The sequence below is a fragment of the Phocoena sinus genome, chromosome 3 (genome assembly GCF_008692025.1).
Source record: "Phocoena sinus isolate mPhoSin1 chromosome 3, mPhoSin1.pri, whole genome shotgun sequence".
Classification (NCBI taxonomy): Eukaryota; Metazoa; Chordata; class Mammalia; order Artiodactyla; family Phocoenidae; genus Phocoena; species Phocoena sinus.
Genome location: NC_045765.1, coordinates 102,722,532 through 102,747,747, shown reverse-complemented (window position 1 = coordinate 102,747,747; position 25,216 = coordinate 102,722,532). Strand labels below are relative to the sequence as shown.

General features: G+C 34.4%; 1 protein-coding gene across 3 annotated transcripts in view; it reads right to left on the bottom strand.

The window, feature by feature from the left end:
* TMEM161B (transmembrane protein 161B) overlaps positions 1-25,216 on the bottom strand; it is a 66,458-nt gene that overhangs the window by 14,834 nt on the left and 26,408 nt on the right. Inside the window, exons 3-6 of one of the 3 annotated variants that reach the window (XM_032627520.1) lie at positions 24,493-24,558; positions 21,729-21,812; positions 19,513-19,610; positions 15,815-15,971 (exon numbers count right to left, since the gene is read on the bottom strand). In XM_032627520.1, the coding sequence (XP_032483411.1) occupies positions 15,815-15,879 (65 nt within the window). In that variant the 5' untranslated portion in view covers positions 15,880-15,971; positions 19,513-19,610; positions 21,729-21,812; positions 24,493-24,558. The remainder of the gene's footprint in view (positions 1-15,814; positions 15,972-19,512; positions 19,611-21,728; positions 21,813-24,492; positions 24,559-25,216) is intronic. The other 2 variants (XM_032627519.1, XM_032627522.1) reach the window with 2 other exon arrangements.

The following is a 25,216-nucleotide window of genomic DNA, read 5'->3' as shown; positions in this document are numbered from 1 at the left end:
ATGCTACATTCTATAAATTAAGTACCTGATTTCCTTTTAAGACAAACAAAACCAGATCATGAAAAGCTAGATGATACCCTATTAACTTTTTGATTAAAAAGACCTCTGCATAAAAAAAAAAAAAAAAGACCTCTGCATGTTTTCATATTTGCTATAACAAATACATGCTTTAGGATCCATATAACCAGAAATACTATAGAACTTAGGCATACACCTGAAGACATTTACCAGGCATGTTACTTTCATTCTAAACGTCTTCTTAAATCAACTATACTCCAATGAAAATTTTTTAAAAATCAATACCTTTGTTATTACATTTAGAGAGAACTATCTTTTTTAAGAGATTTGGAAATTAAAAATCCATATAGTTGGGGCTTCCCTGGTGACACAGTGGTTAAGAATCCACCTGCCAATGCAGGGGACACGGGTTCGAGCCCTGGCCCGGGAAGATCCCACATGCCATGGAGCAACTAAGCCCATGCGCCACAACTACTGAGCCTGTGCTCTAGAGCCCACAAGCCACAACTACTGAGCCCACGAGCCTAGAGCCCATCCTCCTCAACAAGAGAAGCCACCACGATGAGAAGCCTGCGCACCACAACGAAGAGTAGCCCCCGCTCGCTGCAACCAGAGAAAGCCCGCGCACAGCAACGAAGACCCAACACAGCCAAAAATAAATTAAATTAAAAAAAAATCCATATAGTTGAAAAAAATAAAAATGAATGTCTTCTTATATTCACCATAACTCAGGTTACATAGTCAAGTATTTGAACAAATTACTTCTTTTTTAATTAAGTTTTTTATTGGAGTATAGTTGATTTACAATGTGTGACTTTCAGGTGTACAGCAAAGTGAGTTATACATATACATATATCCACTCTTTTTTAGATTCTATTCCCATATAGGTCATTACAGAGTACTGAATAGAGTTCCCTGTGCTATGCAGTAGGTTCTTATTAACAAATTACTGCTCTAATGTAAAAATTAAAACTAATAAACATGGAAATGCCACTGGTTTACATTATCTCCTCCACCAAATATTCAGCACCCTGACACAAGGTTATCTTGCTCAATTTAACTCTGCAGCACTCTGGTTATAGAGTACTGCAATACACAGATATCTGAAACTCTACTGAAGTAAAAGAGCTAATCCACATAATAATAGATGTCAGTTTTTCTATGATATTGAACATCAGGGGAAAAGGGAAGCTAAATTATTTTACAACAAGGGAAATAAATCCTCAATTCTTATATATCTGTAAAACCAACAATCTTTGCAAATTATAGTAAGAATCTAAAGAGTGATATTTACACTCCAGTTCTTACTTTGTAATGAAGAATTTTGTGGTATTTCCATGTCTTATTCCTTCGAAATTCTTTCTAAAATCACCTAACATTATTGTTCAAGTTTTCCCTAAACATAGTTGTCAATCCTCTTCCTATTTTGGCTAACAACTACTAAATCATTTATAAGCAATAAGACTATACTACATCACTGCAGAAGTTGGCATGATTTTGTTATATTAAGCTTAAGTAGGGCTGTCAAATTGATAGGATGTCAATTTCAATTAAAATGATTGATGGGGGTTTAACAAAGCACATTTAGTTTCCATGTCATTTTAAGATGTGATGTGAATTTTTTAAACTTTTCTATAACTTAATCATTGCATATATCCTACCACTATTTTCTCCTCCTTCTCTGTAAGAATATCATTTATTTCAGACTTTTTGCATTTATGCTCTCACATCAAAGACACTGGTAGTCTACAGTTGATTAAAGTAAAAAGACTTTACAGGGAAAAAAAACTGGGAAGACTATGTATCCAGGTCAGAACTCTGACAGTAATCAACAGGCTCCAGCTAGGGGAGATAAAGGCAGGACCTGCCCCACCATCAGCGCACACCCATCCCATTAACCTGGGTGAAGATATATTGTTTGTAATGAAAGATGCCTCTGAGAGGAGTCAGCTGTGTGTGCAGGTAGAAAAAAAAAAAAAAAAAAAGGTTACAAAGCATAACTCTAAACCATCTTGCATAAACTAAGCTCTTGGAAGAGTTTTCTAATTAACCAAAGTAATAAACACATTGGAGTTTAAATTTACATTACGAATGATTTTTTTAGTAGTTCAATTAATAAAGAAAAACTACAAAGTTAAGACTTCCCTGGTTAATCTTCTGAACTCCTTATAGGAGAGAACAGAATTATAAGAGTCTATAATACAATTATTTTTAAAATTATGTAATTTTAAAAGCATAACCTAATTATATTTATGATTAATAAGTGATATTAATCACTTCAGTAAGAGTTAAGCCAGGTTAAGTGTAAACAATACAAAAGCAAATAACAAAGAAAAAAATCTGATTTTTAAATAAAGAGGACTACTGGAGCTTTTCCCCATGCAAATAGTAGCTTTTCTTATAATGAAGTAGAGTACCAAGTTTTCTAAGACAGCAAGTTAAGAACAATTTTACAAGTCTTAAAAGAAACTTCATCTAACTTTCAACACTCAAGATGCAGTTTTATGAAACACAAAACACTGTTTTAAGAGTGGTGATGAGATTCTAGAATACAGATGCTCAAACTTTTCTCTCCAGGATATTCTGAATCCCATGCTCCTTACTCATCTCTCTCTTCTCTGAAACTTAAAAATAAAAGAAACAAAGCTAGTGGTTCATTTTACTACTATCAAACACTACAGGTCCATCTCTTTCTTGGCATTCTAACGAAGAGCTTACATATTAGGAGATAACAAGGAAAAAGGAAAAAGATTTAAAAACAAAACATAAAAACTCCAAAACCACAAATGAAATGCTTTTGAGATTTAGCTATGATCTCTCTCATTGCCTGAGGGCCCCAAGCCCAGGTTGGAAAAACACTGCTTCATTTTTACTGAAAATGGATACTAGCGTCTATAAAGATACAATTTCCAACTCCTTCACTTACACTAAAAAGCAAAATAACACCTTTAGCCAAAAGTGATATCAAATGACCAAAATGAAATTTCTCAAAGATTATACCTACTGCCAAATTTTGTTACCACAGATTTATTAAATAAATTACAAAATATGTCAATACTAAAGGAAAAAAAAAACCAAAATTAGATGCAACCAAACCCAGGTTATAATGCCTACATCTTGAATTCATACTGAAGAGTAGATAAATCTTAAAACCAACTACTTATTGAGCTCTATGTTAGAACAAAACCTTCCCATAACCCACAGTGTAAACACACAAACAATATTCTGATATGTAATACTATGATCTAGCTACGCTCATATGTTCAAGCTTTCATTCAATAGTCCCCAAACCTCCACTTAAATCAGAACAGTGTATTTACCGTTGCCTAAATGTAACAGTTATACTGTCTTGGATTATAACTATTACCTGAACTACCCTCTTCCCTTCCCTCTAGCTAATCAAAGGCTCAGCTCAAGCTCCACATCCTTCACGAAGCTTACCATTTACCTCTTCTGCCCAGACCATTCCCTTCCTCTTTTGAACTCGCAGCACTTACTACTATAACTCACTTGCCAAGTATACAAGCTACCTTGAACTATAGAGTGACACAGATATAAGAAAGCAGAAAGAGTGATGAAATGATCAATCCAGGAGGCACAGTATCCGACTAACAAAAGTGAGAGGGAGAAACAGAACAGGGGATGGCAGGATTACAGAAGGGAAAAAACTATCAGAGACATAGTACAAGATAATTTCCAAACTTGAAGTTTCCAAATTAAAAGAGCCTACCAAAAGCCCAGCACAAAGAATGAAAAAAGATTCTCAAAAAGGCACATGATCATAAACCTTCAAAAACCAGACAAATAAAGACTGTAAAATCCTTCTGAAAAGAAAAATAAAAGCAAAACAAGTCATATGCAAAAGATTAAACATCATGACACTGTACTTCTTAACAGCAACTTTTGACACTGAGGACAATGGAGCAATGTCTGCAAAATTACGAAGAAAAATACTGACAACCCAGAATTCACTATTCAACCAAAATATCAATTAAATAAATGAGAGTAGAGAATTAAGACACTTTCAAAACTGCAAAGTCTAAAACTGGTTACCTCACATGCGCAAAAAGCTCCACCAAAACATTTGAACAAACCAAGGAAGAGAAAAACCCTGATTCCTAGAAATGGCAAATTAAACTTGGGAGAAAGGCAAAGGGAATTCCTAGGATGACAACAAAAATAAGTCCCAGGATGACAGTTGTGTAGCAAGCCAAAAGTTCAACCAGTTCAGATAAAAGCCAGAGAACAGAGGTCTTTAGGAAGGGTTTCTCTATGGGGGTGGGGGGTGGGACAGAAGAGGAACTAATACAAATTATAAGTGACGTTGTGAAATAACTATATTGAAAAGCTAGTGGAATAATAAACACACAGAAAAGTAAGTAAATTTAAAAAATTATTAATTAATGAAAAACACTGCAAAAGAAGATATAATACTTTATAATGCTCACATATGAACAATATTTATATAGGTATAATAATCAGAAGGCTTCCCTGGTGGCGCAGTGGTTAAGAATCCGCCTGCCAATGCAGGGGACATGGGTTCGAGCCCTGGCCCGGAAAGATCCCACATGGCGCGGAGCAACTAAGCCCGTGCGCCACAACTACTGAGCCTGTGCTCTAGAGCCTGCGCTCTAGAGCCTGTGCGCCACAATTACTGAAGCCCGAGCACCTAGAGCCCGTGCTCCGCGATAAGAGAAGCCACTGCAATGAGAAGCCCGTGCACCGCAACAGAGTAGCCCCCACTCGCCGCAACTAGAGAAAGAAACAGCAACGAAGACCCAATGCAGCCAAGATAAATAAATAAAATAAATACATTTTTAAAAATCACTGATTTCAGCAAAAATTGTAAAGTAACTATATTAAGAACATAAAAAAGAGAAAACACAGAGGATGACAGTTTAAGAAAAATCCTCAACTATTACAAGTGATGAATTAAGTGTCAGTAGTATAAGCATTATACTTAGAAATATGAAAAAAAAATTAAAGCCTGAATAAACAGCTAAAACAGGACCAGAAGAAGTGGCAAGAAGGTAAGGGACTCTTGGTTTTTTTTGTTGTTGTTGTTGGTACGCGGGCCTCTCACTGCTGTGGCCTCTCCCGTTGCGGAGCACAGGCTCCGGACGTGCAGTCACGGCTCACGGGCCTAGCCGCTCTGCGGCATGTGGGATCTTCCCGGACCGGGGCACGAACCCGTGTCCCCTGCCATCGGCAGGAGGACTCTCAACCACTGCGCCACCAGGGAAGCCCTGGACTCTTGGTTTTTAATACAACACTTTTAGAACTTTTTGTCTATATAAACAATGTATATATAGTATTTAATAAAAGTTAACATTTTAGAAGATTCAATCTAGATTTTAATAAAATCTTGATCTACAATGTACCCCCACTCTGGAAGAAAGTACATTATGTCCTAGAGTTTAACAGAACCTAAACTACACACAAATTCACAGTGTAAAACACATATGCACTGAGATTATTTCCATGTCCTATGAATTAAAATAGTAAAATGTTAATGATGATTAACATTAACCAACTGTTAGAAAAGCTTCCCATGCTTGTTAAACACTATGATCATAAAAACCTTAAGATTTCAATACAGTCTAAGTCTTTCACTGGCAAAGATGTGACATACATACACCCAGGACAGAACACAACAAGTATTTGATCTGTTTTATAGAGAAGTAAATAGGCAGCTTTTCTAACAGCTATACATTCCCTACAAAATAAGAAAAAAATCTGAGTATTTTCCAGCAACAACCCTTAACAGTTCATTCCTGGTCAAGAAGAAACTGGCCAAGAGTTACACAAAGATTTGCTGAACCAACTGAAGTCTATTCTCGGATTTTATTTTGTAGATGTTTCATTATGTTTCAATTCAAAACTCAACTGCTTATCCTACCAAATTTTTAGAGCAATGTGTATTTTATTCAATTAATATATAACAGACCCAAACAGTAGTACATGGTAGTAGACTAAACAAAAATCTCCTAAAAAGAAGACAGACTTTTGTTAGCATTAGACATATCAGAATATAAATCTGGCTTTTTTTTTTAAAGAGACAGGAGAAATAACTACATTATGGTGCCACATTTAGTTCCTCACTAACAACTGTGGTAACTTTCTTTTGAGATCACTTATAGAGACTTTCTGTACTAGCTAAGAGACTAACAAAGTTTCTGGTTGAGATACTTATCAAATTTCTCGAATACTTATATAACAGATTGTTTCTAAATAAGGAAGAAACATCCTTTTATTCTCTAATCCCAGGAGTATGCTTATTAACAATAAGTTATTCATACAGAAAAATAAATAATAAACTACACATGAAATACTATAGAAATGGCTTTCAAAATAAAATTTCTCTAAGAGCTATTTCCTTTGATCTGATCTTTCTTCACTAATTGTCCACAATTTCCAAGCAAATTAGATATAGTTATTTTTAACCCTTTTGTACACAAATACAACTCAATAATGTAAATAACATTATAATACCAAAATTAGGCTTCTATCAGTACATGTATAACAAAAAACACGTACTAGGTAAAAATATAACATTTATTTACTTATGACAATGGAAATAATGGCCAAGTACCTTCACTTGAGTAAATGCTTCTCCTTACCTTTATCTTGCTATTATTACTTTCATAGATCATCCTGTACATTAGACTTTCATAAAGAATATATTAGTAAATATTCAAAACTATAAATGCAAAACCATTGATGCAAATAGTCATTTTCTTTTCCTTTAATAATTTTCCCCCTTGTTAATTAACCCCTCAGTCCTAGCTAAACGGGCCACCTGCTTTGGTGCTAGCTTATTTTGCTTTATATTATAAAATCTCAACCCCTGAAATAAAGAGAATGTTAGGGAGGGAATATATTTTTTTCTGCCATGTGGCTGATATTTTTAATGTTCTAATTTAATGTCAATGTATTTCACAACTGGAATTAGCCCAAAATTTATAGATACAAAAATTACAACAGAAAATAAAAATCAAGGACAGGTAGGAAGATTTACACGGTAGGAAGTATTTTAAATATATTTATCTTTGAGCTGGAGATAAGAGCTTTGAAATAGTGAGCAGGCTTAATTTTTAGTTCTAAAAATGGCAAATTTCCCTCAACTAGGATAACAACTTTAATAACATATACGTGTCAAAGCACTACGATGTTTTAACATAATTTATACTTACATTGCTTTAAAGACCCAATTCTCATATTAAGAAAATGTCTTCTACACTGTAACATCTTGAAATTCAAAGATATTTTATAAATACTCTTTTGAGAAGGAAATACAAAGAAATCGTATTCTGATAAGAAATGTTGCCAAATTTTTTGCCAATATACATATCTAGTGTATAGTAACCTAAGGAATAAACACAGAGGTTTCACAGACGTTTTTCAAAAATTTTTCACAAAATGTACAATTACCTTTTTAAAATAGATCACGTTTCCACTCAACTAAGCAATTTCCATGTAAACTGCAAGTTTTCTAATATGTGAAAAATTATATTGTTTTTGTGACCACTAACAAAAAAAATAAAACCCTAACTTTTTTCCTATTCAAATGATTAAACCTAACACATCTAGTTTTCCATAAGAAAAGGCAAATGAAATACTCAAAACATTAAACTTGGCATTCTTAAACTTTGCTGAAGAGAAACCTAGAAACTATACCAAGAATCTGCTACAGAATGGACATTAAAAACAATAAAGTAATTCTTATGAGTTACCAAATAAAATCCTTGTCAAAATAATCTGATCTGTCGTCAAATGTTAAAAAAACAAAACAAAATTTGGGTAATTTTTAACTAAAACATTTTTTCATGTTTTCTTGGAGGTGAAGGTTCGATTACTTTTAGTTAAAATCCTCCCAGATATAAGCCAAAAACTACTATGCAACTTTAAAATCCATCCCACACAACAGCTTACAGCCAGCCTCAACCTAACCAGATTATGGAAAGAAATGATGGCCAAAGATTTTTGAAAGCATAAAAACAAAGGCTTTATTAAAAAATAAAAGCAAACAAACAAAAAACTATTAATTAATCTTCTGATTAAAATAGAGCAAAACAATCAAACTTACACTTACATTTTTAGATTCAGAAGGAAAATTATCATTTCCTAGCTAAAAGAAAAAAAAAGTCATACTTAACTATATATTAATAAACAGAAAAAGTCCTATCTCCCATGTAAGTTCTCTATGTAACGCTAGGTTTCTGACCTGAAAGGTGAATAATCTGACAGCACTAATGTCACAGAAGATCTCCAAAAGTTTGTTAAAGAATCAAGTTTTGACACAACACGCTATGTACAAATTTTCAAGACAAAAAAAGTACCTTTGCTCAAATTCAATAGCTTTGACTCTGTTCCTTTCTCACTAGGAAACATGATATCTTATGCAGTTCACTTCAGGGTTTAGTGTTTCGTTTTTCTTATTAATCTAAAGCAGAACATTTTTGTAAAGAATACAGTAATTTAGAATCGTTTAAGGAATTCAGAAGAGGTGACTAAGTTGCACTACTTTGCTGTAGTTGTCTATTTCTTAGAGCAAACAAATACAGCATTTAATTTGTAGACCTTTAATTTACAAATCTACATATAGAACTGAATATTTAACACAGAAAACCTTAGAATTTATTTCAATTTAAACCATTCACAACTTTTTGCTTTGTATAAAATTTGCATGTCTGGCAACCAAGACAAATTAAAATTTTAAAACATAGCCTTAAAAACATACATAATAGGGTTTTGTACCTTAAACCATCCACATTGTAAAATACAAGCACTGTGGAAATGTGACTAATGATCCAGTCCTTTAACCAAATATAATAGGACTACTGAGAAGCTTTATCACTCTTTGTAGAATAGCTTTCTTCTCACTCAAATTCACGTAATTGACTCAATATTACTCTACGATACAGCTTATTCATAAGAAAAGGTTCTTTTTTAAAAGAAATCCATCAATTGTAGAATATTTTAATTTTTAAAAGTTTTACTTCCACCAAAGGATCGCTGGATTTTTTGCAAGCACCATTTTTACCTTTTTACTTTTCTTTATTCATAAATGAAAATTACATGCTTCACATTAGGAAATCAGTAGACATTTCTCCAATGACTCTAAGACGTTATGGGCCATCATACAGGAAAGACAATTACTACAACCTCTCCATCCTCATTATAAGGCTTTCTTTACCCCTTACCTTCTACATACCATGTAACTTGGCATAAGTGGAACCGGAACACACAGACTTAGACAAATAGGTGGTTAGAATTACAAATGGGCAAGAGAGTAGAGCTGAGAATTTGTATGGGTTTAGGAGTAAGACTGGAAGCAGGAATCATAGCTTAGATGCATGTACAACTCAGTTGAAGCAGAAAGCAGAGCTGATGACAAGGGATGATGGGTCAGTTTTAGGTTCCAGGGTTCAAGATTTTAGTGTCACGTTTTAAAAAATCATTCTTGTGCTTTTAAAACTTTCAAGATTATGTAAAAATTATAACTGTTGTCCGACACAAGAATGTCAAATAAAACTGATGGGGGGAAAAAATGACCACAAAAATAAAACCATTTTCTTCCTCACTTTGAAGTGAACCAATTATTTACGTTATATGTGTCTAATTTGGGGACCACTTTAACAAAGGACATTTCATCAGTAACAACTGCAGAGAATTTCTGAGTCAACTGATGTATGTGTGACTCTGGAATTAAGTGGAGCCATTGTCCTATGTAATCAATGGAGACATGTGTTTGACTAATAAGTAGGCACATACAATAAGAAAATAAAGAGAAGCCAGACAGAGGTCACTGCACCTAGACTGTTCATAGGGTGTGAAAGGCATACCAGATATGTTATAACTAAGATAAAAGATAGGCTATTAACAGACTCTTCCTTGGTGTTCATCTGGATATCTGGCATTTAATTCTGGTTTCCTGCACGCCATTGAAGGCAGCAGGTCATTTTCTCACATGCTACAAGTTCGAAAGAAAATCATACACACAATTCTACTTTCCTTCTTCTTCTCTACCCCCTTTGTGGAGGGTCAAAGTTGGCAGAAAATAGCTTGGATTATAAAGCCCTTCACCAGTTTCTGTCTTCTCTGGGATGGAGAGACAGCCAGCTACTAGATTCCCGCAGGGATGCTATTGTTTGGTGCCTTTCACGAGTGTGCTACTTAAAACTAAGCAGAGCCAGTTCAGTGCTGAAGACTGTTTGGGACCTCTGCTCTCATATTATTAGGCATTACTGAGTGAAATGAAAGATAAAAATTTATTCACATAAACAATAATTTGAGTAGTTATTAAGAAGTACGTTTTTCTAATTTCTCTGGTAAGTAGGTATTAAGGGCTGTATCACATTAAATAAAACTGGGTATCAAGATACACGTTTCTACACAAATACATCATAGCTACAAACCATGAAGAGAATGAAGCAAAAACGAGAATATTCCATAATAAACAATATTTCAGAGAACATAAATACTCAAAGTATGAAAAAAGTAGCAAGACATACATTCAGCTAGTGCTAATTATCAAGTTAAAATATTTTTAGTGTGTTTCATATGACGATGTCTAGGGATGGTCTTTATTCTGACTGATATTTTCATATATTTAATACTATAGAACTAAATAGTAATATTTTAAATACTTGAATTTAATCTGCTCTTTAATCTGCTCTTGAATAAGTACAACACTGAATATCTGGGGATATTTCTCAACTGACACGCATGATCAGTATTTCTACCCAGTACAATATAAACCTTGTGAAGACATCAACTCTTAAGGCTTTGTTCTGGCTCTTCTACTCTAAATTATACCTAAATCAATCCAAAAGTCAGTAGAGAGATAGCACAGTGGTGTCGAATGTCAAATCATATCATGTATTTTAAATGGTATCCACTAACAGCTTTTTTTTTTTTTTTTTTTTTTTGCGGTATGCGGGCCTCTCACTGTTGTGGCCTCTCCTGTTGCGGAGCACAGGCTCCGGACGCGCAGGCTCAGCGGCCATGGCTCACGGGCCCAGCCGCTCCGCGGCATGTGGGATCTTCCCGGACCGGGGCACGAACCCGTGTCCCCTGCATCGGCAGGTGGACTCTCAACCACTGCGCCACCAGGGAAGCCCCACTAACAGCTTTAAAAGACTGTTCAGCAGTCTCTGGTTGAAAATAAAAGATATAAGATATGTATTAATTCTGCTTACTCCCAAAATCTGACTAAATAAACTACACAGGAAGGAAAGTAAAACTCCTCCAAACAAAGAATAGGAAAAGAGATGACAGTAGAAAAAAATTTTCAACAAATTTTGGAAGACATGAAATAGATGGACAAGCAGTAACTGATTTAGGTTTCAGTTTTCTCTACTATGCTGGATCTACAGGGTGAGGAACCCAGTGAGAAGAAAGCCAATTAATTCATAACACATGATACAAACAAAAGTCAGGAATTGGGAGACAGCAGGTACCTCTGAAGGTAGGGTTGCAAAATGTATGAAAACAAGATGATTGGCTGAATGTCTGTATTAGTGTGATTAGACTTCCCAGATCTTCTGTCTTGCCTAATTATAGAGATTTGATGATGACTTTTCCCCAATTCTGGCAAAACCCAGAAGAATTAATTTTTAAAGATATTAAACCAGAGAAGATTGGGCTTGGGGGTATTATGTAAAACTCAGGGTGACAATGAAGAGCTGAAAACAAATGGTAGGGGGAGGACTCAGACATGCAGTTAAATTAACGCCTGCACAATGAATGTTGAGTCTCAGAGCCTTCTTCCCCAATCAGCTCTCTTAACACTGGTTGTCAGACTTAGATCCCACAGATGGGAGAATGGACAATTCTTCTCTGGAGAAAACGATAGGCCCAACAACCAGCAGACACTGATATTTAGAGGTTCCCGAAGAATACTTCCAGGTCTCTATTCAATCATCCACTAAAAAGTCTACCAATCAACAAGCTCCAGCCACGTGCACAAAACTTCCAGTTTTTAACCCCTCCTTCTTGAATATAAACAGGTACTCAAAGACCACAAGACATTCAAGAACAATCTTTAACACAGTAGAGATTGAAACAAAAAAGGGGGAGGGGCTTCCCTGGTGGTGCAGTGGTTGAGAGTCAGTGACCAAACCAAAGAAACTAAATCAACTCAGAGCAAAAAGATACTTGGTGGAAGGAAAACTTTTACAAAATCTATCAATATCTCAAATATACATGAGAAGATAATGTAATCTTAAAACAAGTATGGGACTTCCCTGATGGTGCAGTGGTTAAGAATCCGCCTGCCAATGCAGGGGACACGGGTTAAAGCCCTGGTCCAGGAACATTCCACATGCCGCGGAGCAACGAAGCCCATGTGCCACAACTACTGAGCCTGAACTCTAGAGCCCGTGAGCCAGAACTACTGAGCCCACATGCCACAACTACTGAAGCCCGCATGCCTAGAGCCTGTGCTCTGCAACAAGAGAAGCCACTGCAATGAGAAGTCCGTGCACCACAACGAAGAGTAGCCCCTGTTCGCTGCAACTAGAGAAAGCCCGCACGCAGCAATGAAGACCCAACACAACCAAAAATAAATAAGTAAATATATATATATATATTTTTTAAAAAGTATGACCCCGTGAGGGGTGGGGGATAGAAACAGAAGAAAAAGAAGACTTGAAAATTAAAAATTATAGCAGAAATTAAAAACAAAAATTTAATTAAAGGGTTGGAAAAAACTCCTAGAAAATTAAAATATAAAAATATAAACATTTTTTGAGAGACAGAAGATAAGCACCTTAGAGAACCAGTCTAGGAAATCTAATATCTGAACAATAAGCATTCAGAAACACAGAAAATGAAGAAAAGGAAATCACAAATAAAATAATTCAAGAAAAATTTCTAGAAGTCAAGAATATGAGTTTCCAGATTGGTGAAGTCCCAGCACAATGGATGAAAACAGATCCTCAACAGAAGGCATATCTTCATAAAATTTCAACATACCAGGTAGCCAAAGAAAAAACAGTAAAGATTCCATAGAGGGGGAAAATATTGGACATATGAAAAATCAGAAATCAGAAAGGCAACTGGAATCCTTGAAGAGCAAGAATGGAACTTCAAAGACAGAAAAATAATGCCTTCAAAACTATAAAGAGAATGATGTAAAACCTGGAATTGCATTCTCAATCAAAGGATCGATTAATTTTCAGGCAGGGTAAAAATATTTGCAGGTGCGTGAAGTCACAAAAAATGCATTTCCCACACAACCTTTCTGAAGATAATACTGAAGGATACGCTCCACCAAAATGAGAAAGTAAACCAAGTAAGAGGCAGACATGGAATATAAGAAAAAGAGTCCCAGTCTGAGACATGTAAAGAGAATCCCTAAGAAGATAATAACTGGTGCTTCCAGGGGAATAGCTGTGCATCAGTTGGGAAACTTAACCAATCCAGAACAGGGCCTATCTGAGGGCTCCCAAAGAACTCTCTCCAGGAAGATGAAACTGACATACCACCTGATGCTTCTGAACATACTGAGCTTGCAGTTGAATTAACAATATGTACAAAGAAAACAATGCAAATGAAAAGGCAAGTATTTATCTGTGAATAGCATTTACATGATCATAACATAAATAATGAATATTTCCTTAAAATATGACATTACTATAGTCAGAAGATAAGATGAATGGGAAATGATCAATGGTAGGTGACAACCCAGGCAGATGTGCTAAGTCCTCCTTTCCAGAGTGAAATGACAATATTTAAAGCCTAAAATTAAAATCAGGCAGTGGCCTTGTATGCATATGGAAATATGGATATAAACATCAAACAGAAAGGAGCTAGAAAAAGTTGCCTCCGGACAGGTGGAAATTTAAGAGAGAATATTTAATTTCAATAAAAAATTTTTTAAAATATAACAAAAATATTGCCCAGTATTAAAGGAAATGAGTTTCCAGCTGAAAAAGCTAAACCTAGAACTTAACACAATTAATGATGAAGTTTCAGAATACCGTAAGGATTCCGGTGAAAGAGAAAAAGCTTCTGGAGAGTGAATGTGAGTGGGGGGAGGGGAGGCATATGCCAAGAGCAAGACGGCATCCAATTGCTCAAGAGCCTTCAAAACTCTGAGGGAAAACTATTTCTTTCTTAGAATTTGTACTGAGCCAAAATATAAACTGAATATGGGGGAAAAAAAATAAAGATAACTCAGGCATGCAAGATTTCCAAAAATAAAAAATATACCACACTTTCTAAAGACACTATAGGAGAATGCACTCTGCCAAAACAAGAGAGTAAACCAAAGAAGAGGAGATGATGTTATCCAAAAAGGGGCACAGGGAATTCTTGGGAAGACAGTGAAGGAAATCCCAGGATAACAGATACACAGGAAGCTGAGAGAACTGAGGGCTCTAGGATATTTCCAAGGAAAAACAGAATAGAAATGATGCTATCTGGCAGCCACTATGGAAAACAGTATGGAGGTTCCTCAAAAAACTAGAGCTACCATATGAACCAGTAATTCCACTCCTGGATATACATCCAGAAAAAACAAAGACACTAATTCAAAAAGATAAGTACATCCCACTGTTCATAGCAGCACTATCTACAGTAGCCGAGATATGGAAGCAATCCAAATGCCTATCAACAGACAAATGGATAAAGAAGATGTAGTATACATATATACATACATATACATATACACACACACAAAATGGAGCATTACTTGGTCAAAAAAAGAATGAAACTCTGACATTTGCAGCACTGTGGACGGACCTAAAGAATATTATGCTTAGTGAAATGAGTTAGACAGAGAAAGACAAATACTGTATGACATCACGTATATGTGGAATCTAAAAAATAATACAAAAAGGGAATTCCCTGGCGGTCCAGTGGTTAGGACTCCGAGTTTCCACTGCAGGGGGCGTGGGTTCGATCCCTTGTCGGGGAACTAAGATCCTGCATGTCGAGCAGCATGACCAAAAAAAAACAAAAACAAAAACAAAAACCAATGAATGTATTATGTAAAACAGAAACAGACTCACACATATAGAAAACTAGTGGTTACCAAAGGGGAGAAGGAAGGGAGGAGGAGCAAATTACAGGTATGGGATTAAGAAATACAAACTACTATGTATAAAATAGATAAGCAATAAGGATACACTGTATAGCACAGGAATGGAGTATAACCTGTAAAAAATGCTGTACATCTGAAACTAATAGAATACTGTAGATCTACTATACCTCAATTTAAAAAAAAAAGAAATGATGTATCTGAACTACTGAGGTTTAGAATTCTGTAGGAGAGTTTAGCTTCGATACAAGAAGAATAGAAAATTGTTCAAGGAGGGTAATGATACTACAGTGCTTAACTATCAATAATATTTTCATAGGTATAACTAAAACCAACTACTGATTTAAGTAAAAAGCTGTCTCCTTAGTATTTGGAAAGAAAAGAAGGAAAGGAAGGGGGAGAAAGATGCAATAATACCTAAAATTAAAGAAATACCATTATCACGTAAGATTTAAACATATGGAAGGAAATCTCAAAAGAAATACCTAAAAGAGGTAAAAGTGGCTCCTCTGTGACATGAGTCAGACAGGAAAGGGAAGGCAAAGAACTGGTATCTTTCCTTGTATTTCACTTTTGAAACTATTTACCTCTATTTTGAACATTTTCTTCAACTAAATAAAGAGGATTTCAACAAAGAAAAATTCTCTAATGATCTAAAATCCTTTTTAAGTCACAGACGAGATCTAATGGTGTTAGCTGTAAAAGGAAAACAAATTCATAAATTAATATTAATGATGTTTTGAAGGATACATTGCAAAAGACAAAACAAGCAGGCACCAGACTAAGCTGATATTCATTTCCTGTGTGGGCTTCATAAAATTGTAGTAGACTTCAGTTACTAGATACACAACTGTAGCAGCCACTGTGAAATCCACCAGCCACTGATATTCTGGAAAGTAATGCAATGCTGAAAAATAAAGGTGTAAGAAAGAAAGCTTTACTTAACCTTTCATAAACAGCTTAGGAGGATTTATCTATAATTAACTTCAAACATGTTAGATTTTATTCTGTTTGATGATTTGCAATGTAAGGTTTGCAAATATGAGAATCTAAAAATGCAGGAAATAGATCAAGAATGTTGGCAACCAAAACTAAATTTTAATACCTCATAAGTTAAATAATTAAAATAAACCTGAAATGATTACCAAAAATTATTTAAATTAAAATAAATGATTGAAAAATGAGTTGGTATTTTTTAACTACTCAGCTTCTACAGAAATTATAAATCACGATTTTTAAAAATAAATGATTGAAAAATGAGTTGGTATTTTTTAACTACTCAGCTTCTACAGAAATTATAAATCACGATTTTTTTAAAAGAATCTGAGCTATAATATTTTAGCTTTAGAATACAACTTGATGTAGAATACTACAGGTTTATTTATATTCATTTCTGTGAAGCAAGAGAGTTGAACATTATGTCACATTTATTAACCATACTAACGGAGGATTAGTAATTTTGTGAGTTACTGCAGATTAAAATAATAAATTAAATAAATGTACTTTTTATTCTCTCTTCTACTCCTACAAGAAAAGCTGATGAAATGCCTGTCAATTTTCCATATAGCCATACTACTTCAACAAACTATTCACTGACATTAAAATTAACATTGTCTGAAAGTAAGTATAATTCCATCCCCTTTTCTTCTCAAATATGCTGGTTTACTTCTGCCAGGGGGCAGTCTAAAATATCAACATCATTTTGTAGAAGGCCTCCTAAAACTGTGGAAATATATCACATACTAAAATAGCATTTCCTACATTCTCACTGGCACATAATAAAATGATCTACATTGCTTTGGAAAAATTTTAGTTGTAAAATGTAACACCTGAGGATATTTTGAAATCAGAATTTACAGAAAAAATGTTTTAAAAATAAAATACCACTCAAAATAAGACTTATTTAAAATATCAAAACAAACTAACCAAACTTACATTTCTATGAGGTGACAGCAAAAATTCCAAATCCTTTTATAATTGGGTAAATTATTTGTTTGCTTCAACTTAATTTAACAACACTTAATTTGCCTTCAAGTTATTTTAACTGCTTTAGCTTTTTTGCTGTATTACACCTAATAGCTTCTGAACATCACTCTGAAAGATACACCCTACAGTGGTTGCAAATTCCTACTCTGTAGATCTCCCTCCTCCCCTCTAAAGTCACTCAGTGGAGCTTTTTAAATAACTTTCTGGAAGGATAGCAGAGAAATGGATGGAACAGACAGACAAATATCTGTTTAACTAAAAGTTTTCAGTTTTTATTAACAAAAGTTAAAGTAAATGTTCCAATTCTCCATGCCTGCCCGCACTCACACAGGCTTCCCTCAGGGAACTCATTCACAGCAAACAGCCAAGTGACATTCAAATGTTCTTACATTCTTTAAGAGGTTCTTGCAATAGAGAGCTAATACAAATTGAGAGACTATAAGATAGTTATTGGGATATCAATAATATATACATTCAACAAAAGAACAAATTATATATTCTTGGCTATACATTTAACTCAAGTATTATATTCTTCTTTCTGTATTCAATAATGTAATTATATACATGCTTCTCATAGAATATTGGAATACAAAAAAACTGAGAGTTCATCAATCCCAGTGGTTTGCACTAACCTTCTGAGAGTCCCTAAAGTTCAGGCAGAAAACCTTCTACTTTTACCTAAACACAGACACAGAGCATGCAATCATGGATGATTACATAAATATAAATAAAAATCTCTCTGTTATTCTGATTAACTACAATGATCTTAATGTTATGTGACCAGTTGTTTAACTAGTACCATTTGCAGTTAGTTCTCAAAACTGTAAAAGTAAAACAAAATACTGAATAAGCTGAAACCACATTACCCCTAACTTCAATTTTTTAAGTTTATTTAAATAGCCTAATTCTCACTAAATGGCTCTACCACATTCAGTGTGTAACCCTGGTCAAGTTATTTAACTCCTCTATCTAATGAGCTAAAAAAAAAAAAGTCAATAACAGTTACATACCTCATAGAACTGTGAGGGCAAGTTTATACAAATAAAGTACTTATAACAATGTCTGATAAGTACTCAATTTAAACTATTATTAAGGTTAATTAGCTGATAACTATTCAATAAACATTAATTAGTAAAAATAACAAAAAATTGTCTTAGAAATCAGGAAACGTGTATAAGTATTCTTGTACAAGTAAGCACACATATAGGATTAATAAAACAAATGGGACAACTAATCAGAAAGTTCAAGTGCTTTTACATGTTTTAAATTTTGCATGAAAAATATTTAAAAAGAAAAAAGAGGATGACATAACCAGTCTCAACAGTCTGAATGACACCAGACAACTGATTATATTGTTCCTCACTGACATTTTCTAGGACACCCTTTCCATATATATACATACAATCTTTGTAAATGTAGAATCGATTTTCAAATGTATTGAAGCCACCTTGTATCACAAAATAATTCTTTATGAGATGCTTAAATGAATCTATTAAGGTTTTTCTGAGGTGGTATCATTTAACCCAAGAAGGACCAAATTACATAATGATACATTACACAACATTACCAAAATTACTTTTTTAAATGTGTTATTTTAATTCCTCACTTATCATGTAAACCATTAGTTCTCAAACCTAGTCAAAAAAAATCAGAACCACGTGGAACATTTTAAAAAATACAAATTCCCAGAAGCCAGTCTAGATTTACTGAATCTCCAAGGGTAGGTATGGGGGTATCTTTATTTTTAAAGAACTGCTTAGGTGATTCTGACATTCAGCCAGGTTTGAAAACTAGTGTTCTAAACAATATCACCTTAGATGCCTTTCTCTTCTAGGATCTGGATAATTTCATATAAATTTCATTTTAAATTTAAAGTCATTATAGTTATTATACAATTATAAACGCTGATATACAGGGAAAAAATTGAATGACTTATTCAGAGATATCCAATGGGTAAAAATAAATCTTGAATAAAGTTTTCTATTCCTAATTCCTAATCTAGTTCATCATACTAAAACCACTTTCCTTTCCACTAAGTGCAGCATAAAGTTGAACTGTTGTAAATACAGGTAGTTTAATACAAACATACAAATGCATTTCTGCAAGCAACACTATAAAACAAGTAAACTGGTATAGATGACAATTTAGAATAAAATTTGAGATACTGAAAACTGACTGTAATCTCAACATAAACAAAAACTGTGTAACAAACTTGTGTAAGACAGCCTCTTCTAAAAAATGGGAAAAATAAGGCTTACTACAAGTTAGGTGGATAGAAAGACAAATTCAATTCAGATGAAGTCATTCTGAGCTTCTAAAGCTCTGAGAAAGATTTCAATCTATATAATGGACTTAATGATTAGGAAAACAAACAAAAAAATCTAACAACAGTAGATAAAGTACTTTCACTAGCATAATATAAAACTGAGATTTACAGAACACTTTACCCAGATTTCCCTTACCTAAAGTATCCACTTCTGTAACTGACTTTGTTTCTAGATGGAGATCAATATCCTTTGGAATGGTTAGTGGCTTACTTTCAATGTGACCATTATATTTCCTATAAAAATCAGACAAGTGACACAGAAAACAAGTTACCCTCACTGTTATTCAAGTGTTTGTATCAAACTAACTACAAATGAGGTTATAAACTTCACAGCGAAAAAGAAGAACTTCTAATATTTCATCAAAAAGGACGTAAGGCACTCAAAAGTAGTTTTTAAAAGGGGAACTACAAAATATGGATGTAAATTATTATGAGAATATACAGATTACCAATGAAAGAGTTACCTAAACTAGTGACAGAAGCAAAACCTTGACTGCTAGCTTAGCACTGCACCCCATTTTTTCTGCTCTCTCTTCTGTAGCTTTAAAGACAGCCCTAACATCTCTTTCCTTAGGCACAAGAGTAAAAGGAAATGAAGACAAAATGCATTTCACTTTGAAATTATACACGTACACACACACATACACATAAACAGACCTGTAGATATAAACAAGTCAGAGCTGAAAAAATATATTAAGACTTATGTGCATGAGAAATCCTGAAATGTGAAAGGCTAGCTCAGAGTTGCTTTTACTAAGAATCATGGATGGAGGAAAACAACAGAATTCTTCAGGTGCATGTGTATTATTTCCAAATTTAATTTTTAAACACAATCAAACATAAATCAAAAGCAATAGACTTTCAGTAACAATAATTATAGTAACAAGAAACAATTTCGCATTTGTTCTTGATTAAATATAAACTGGGAAAACCTCAGTAAAAATTTTAATTCATGTCAATAAATCAAATAATAATTATTGCTACTAAAACAGAATAGTGTTGTTAGTGCATCTTTCTGTAAACATAAAGCATTTTCAACATATAAAAATTATTGTAAAAATAACAAAATTATTGACAAGGCATATAATAAGAATTTAAGTGTTTATAGAATAAATACTGTACTACATAACTAAGTTTTACAAATGTTGACTATGGTAGCTGTGAAAAGGCAAATGTGGAATAGTTAAAAAGAAACACAGAAACTAAAAACTGACCTGGATTAAAATCCTGATTCCTAATAGTTAAGTGAACTTGAACAACTCATTTAACTTCTTTGATCAACAGCTTCCTCATTAGTAAAACATAAATTAAATTACAGTGACTATTTAGGGTTACTGTGTGGATTAAATAAGACTGTGTAAAAGTGTTTTGAAAATTATAATATTAGGCAGAAATATTTTATTAAAAAACATAACCACTGGAATACAGAGAAGGAGGATTTGCACTTAATATTCCAATGAGCTTCAAGGTATATTTGTAATGATAAGTGAAAAAGAAAATGGTAGCAAGATCAGAAAAGACAGTCTTTTCAAACTTCCAATTTCATGTCAAATGATCATTAATCTTCAAAGCATTTTTTTTAGCATCCATAAATCCATTAGCCCACATTAATAGAATTTTTATGATATACATGAGGAATTTGGTGACAACATGTTGTCACTGACATTTTATAATATATTAGGATCACAGAATCAGAACCTAAGAAGTCCTCCCCAGCTAAGGAAACTAAGGCCCATTTAGAGAGGCTAACTAACATGCACTTTCCTTGAAAATTCAATATAAATAGGGATACAAAATTTTAAAGCTGGAAGAATCTTTCACAGCTGCTATGTTTGGTCCTTCTACTTCACAGATTAGGCTGCTGTGGTCTATTCAGTGAGGTTTGTTAGCAGGCAGTTTTCTTCAGAAACTTTAAGTATAATATTCAAGAGCCTAATGGGACCTAAGAAGTTAATACTGTCCACCCCTTTTATTTAAAAAATGAGAAAACAGAGGTAAAAAGCAAATGAATTTGCCCAGTATCTGAGTGGTAACAAAATCTGGAAAAGAACCCAGACCAACTGGTATCTTTAAATGAGTTGTAAAGACATGGGTTACAGGTCTCCCCTATTCAATCCCCCACTAACAATTCTTAAGTAAAATAGTCACTTTTGTGCTTATATATTAGATTAATACACACTGGGTGCTCTTAAAGGGTGATTCAATATTATTTTAGATCATGAATTTTGATCTCAGATTTACCAACTGTTTATAGCATAATCTGTAAATGTTCCTTTAACCAAAGTATCAAAATATATTTACATAAATTCTATTAAATATTTGACACCTTACAAGCTTGACAGTATAACTTACCTATCTTTTCTGCTTTTCCCTTTTTGCTGCTTTCCTGCAAGAATTCTTAATTCTTCTTCTGTAGGATGTTGATACCATCGCAAACTAAGAAAAAAGTAATTCTTTTAAATAAAGAATTAGGATCACCAGAATTATTCACTTATTCTACAAATATTTGAGTTTCCTAATTGTGAAGACACTGCAGGGAAATATCAGGTGAAAAACTCTAATCTGAATCAGATACTACTGCTTAAGTCTTAAAAGGTTTAATTCAAATCCAGCAACCACTTACCAGCACTTACTAGATGCCAGACCCTGCAATGTTGTTTGTAGGTATTTTTCTTACAACTGACAGTGTATTAATATATATTAAGATCAAATTGGCTTACTTTAACAAACCCTGCAGGCAAGCTGACAGAAGCACATTAGAATTCTCCACCCATTACACAGAAGGAATTGTTACTTGTCTTAAAAAGAGAGTCCTTTGAATGACCTCAGAACTACAAAGTAGTCTTTGCTTTCCTTTTCTTTCTTTCCTCCCTTTAATTTAGTTGGAGAATTCGCGAACTTTATGTGTATAAGGATTCAAGTGAATTGCTGTATTTACAAAGCCCTTTACTCTTGGCTATAGCTAATCCTCTTCAGTTAGGGCTCCAAAAACAACTGACTGTATTTATTACCCCCACCAGCCAGTCAAAACAGCCAAACAAGTCATTGTTATTCCTTCCCAAGCCCCCACCTGGTCATTCTCAATTTCCTGTCTCACGTGAACTTTCTGCCGGCCACCTAAATTTGATATTTGGGTTTTACCTTCAATATGCCCTTTCCACATATTATCATTAATTTGGTTCTTTAACTCTTAAAATTCTAAACTTGCCTACTTCCCTGAAAGGACCTTAGTTCAGCGTATCTTCCTCTCTAGCTCTGACTATGGCAAACCTCCCCTTCCTTTCCCCTGGACTAAAGGCATTCTGATCCCACCTTTATTTTTTCGTAATGCAAATCCTATCAAGGTATATATGCCTGTGTAAATCCTTTCCAAGACTCCTCAGAGTAAAGCAGTGAGTAAGGCAGTTAGGCAAGGATTCTGACCAAGGTCCTGCTGTTATTAAAAAGAAACAAGACACCTAGTATTGATAGATCTTTCAAGTTTTCAACCACAAAAATCTAGATTTTTTAAGTGAAATACCCCAATTTTTAAAAAGTGCTACCGCTGATTTGCTGTTTTAAAAATACTGCTGAACTGGCAATTTGAGTAATAACTCGATATTTAATGATGTAAAGAAATTATTGTTAAAAATTTTTTGTTGTAATAATGGGATTATAGTAATTTTTTAAAAGCTCATATATTTTAGAGATACACACTGAAATATCTACAAATGAAATAATAATAATATTTGCTACAAAGTAATGTTGGGGGGAAGCAGAGATGAAGGGGAGCATAGATGAAACAAACTGGCTACCAGCTATTGTGATGAATACACAGGAGCTTATTTGTTATATATTCATGATATTATTCTGTCTATATTCGTTGTATACGTTTAAATGTTTGCATTAAAGCTAAAACACACATTACAAGGCCAAATATAGAGTTTGTGACCTCCTATTTTCACAGCCTTTTACAATCTGACTACTGTCTGCTTCGCCAGACTCACCTTCAAGAATTCTCCTTTTGTACATGACATTCTACCTAGACTAAATGACCTTTATTCCACAAATTCTTTCATCCCTTGGCATTTCTGCATATATTCTTCTCTCTGCTTGTGAACACCTATGCTACTACTGGGAAACTCCTAATTTACCTTTGATGGTTTATAAGGCAGTCTCTCTGTGGTATAATAAAGAATATACCTGGTCATTGTCCCCATTTCTTGGCACAGTTTAAAAAGCCCTTGAAATTTTCTGAGTGATAAAGGAGTCTTTGTTATGCTAATGTGGTGACTCAGGGGGGACCTCTAGATAGCTTCTGGAAGGGAGGCAGGTCACCAGAAATACCAACCACATGATTAGAGTTGGAACTCTCATCCAGCTGACCTCCAAGGAGAGGAAGGGGGTTGAAGATTAAGTTCAATCACGTGGCCATTGATTAAAAATCATGCCTATGTAATGAAACTCCATAAAATCTCTGGACACCGAAGCTCAGAGGAGCTTCCTAGCTGTTAAACACACTAAAGTGCCTGAAGGGTGACATGCCCTGATTCCACAGGGACAGGACATGGAAACTGCTCCTTCCCAAACGCCATCCGATGTGTAATCTTTATAATAAAACTGTAATCACTGCACTTTCCTGAGTTCTAGTTGTTATACAGAATTATTGAACCTGAGGGGGTCATGGGAACGCCCTAATTGGTAGCCAGTAGCTGGTTGTCAGAGTATGGCCCAGGGATCCAAAGAACTTGCAGCTGGCATCTGAAGCCTGGGCACTCTTATGGAGGACTTTGCCTTTAACCTGTGGGATCTGTGCTAACTCCAGGTAGTTAGTGTCAAAATTGATTTGCAATTGGTATCAGACCAGTTAGGTTAAAATGGAATATTCCCCTAGCTGACAGATTCTTGGAGTGAACATTTTATGACTTACTTGTTTTTGTATACTTCAAAACTAGTACAGTGACTGGCATATAGTAAGTGCTCAAAAAGGATCAATGAATGAATTCAGTTTTCCTCTTAGTTTAAGGGTTTTAAAATAAAAAATATATATCCCAACCCAACATTCCCTAAACTATACTTAACACGGGTAAGGAGGCACTTCCTGAAATTTCGATTGAAGTCCAGAATTTTAACTTACAGTCGATTCTTGTTATTCGCGGTAGTTATGTTCTATAAAGTCGCCGCGAACACTGAACCATTGTTCCTAGGGGAAATACAGGGTTAGGTTCCCACGAGCCTCTGGTCACAACATCTTCATCAATCAATCAATACCCACCCTTGTTTTATGTGTGTTTCTGTTTAAAGTACCTTATTTAATATATACTGTTGATTCACTAATATTAAATTCATGGCCAACAGTAATAAAACTCATGCGTGAGCAAAGCTTTTCTAATAACTGTAATCATAAGTATAGTATTTTCCTGATTTCTGTGAATATTTCTAGTGAATTCTCTCTATAAGGCACATCACAGCCTTCTTGTGCTTAGGAACACTAGATATCAAGCACTTCAGCACTACATGTGGGGGCCATTTTAAACAGCGAAGTCACCAACAAAAAGCAAAAAGATGAAAAACATGGCACTAAATAGACCACAAAAAGGATATGTGTTTACAATATGAGAGGTACAACAAGAAGGCCTCAGCTAGGAACCTGGGCCTCAGCTGGGAACAGGCCACTCAAATTTTTTACCACTCTGCATATGTCTATAAATGACCTTGAAAGCACCACAAGTATGGGTTTTGGGGTTACAAATAAATTTTAGCAAGTAGGCAAATCACAAGTAGAGCATCTACAAATAATGAGGATTGACTGTATAACATTTAGGAGAACACATAAGCAATAACTCATTTATAAAGACTAA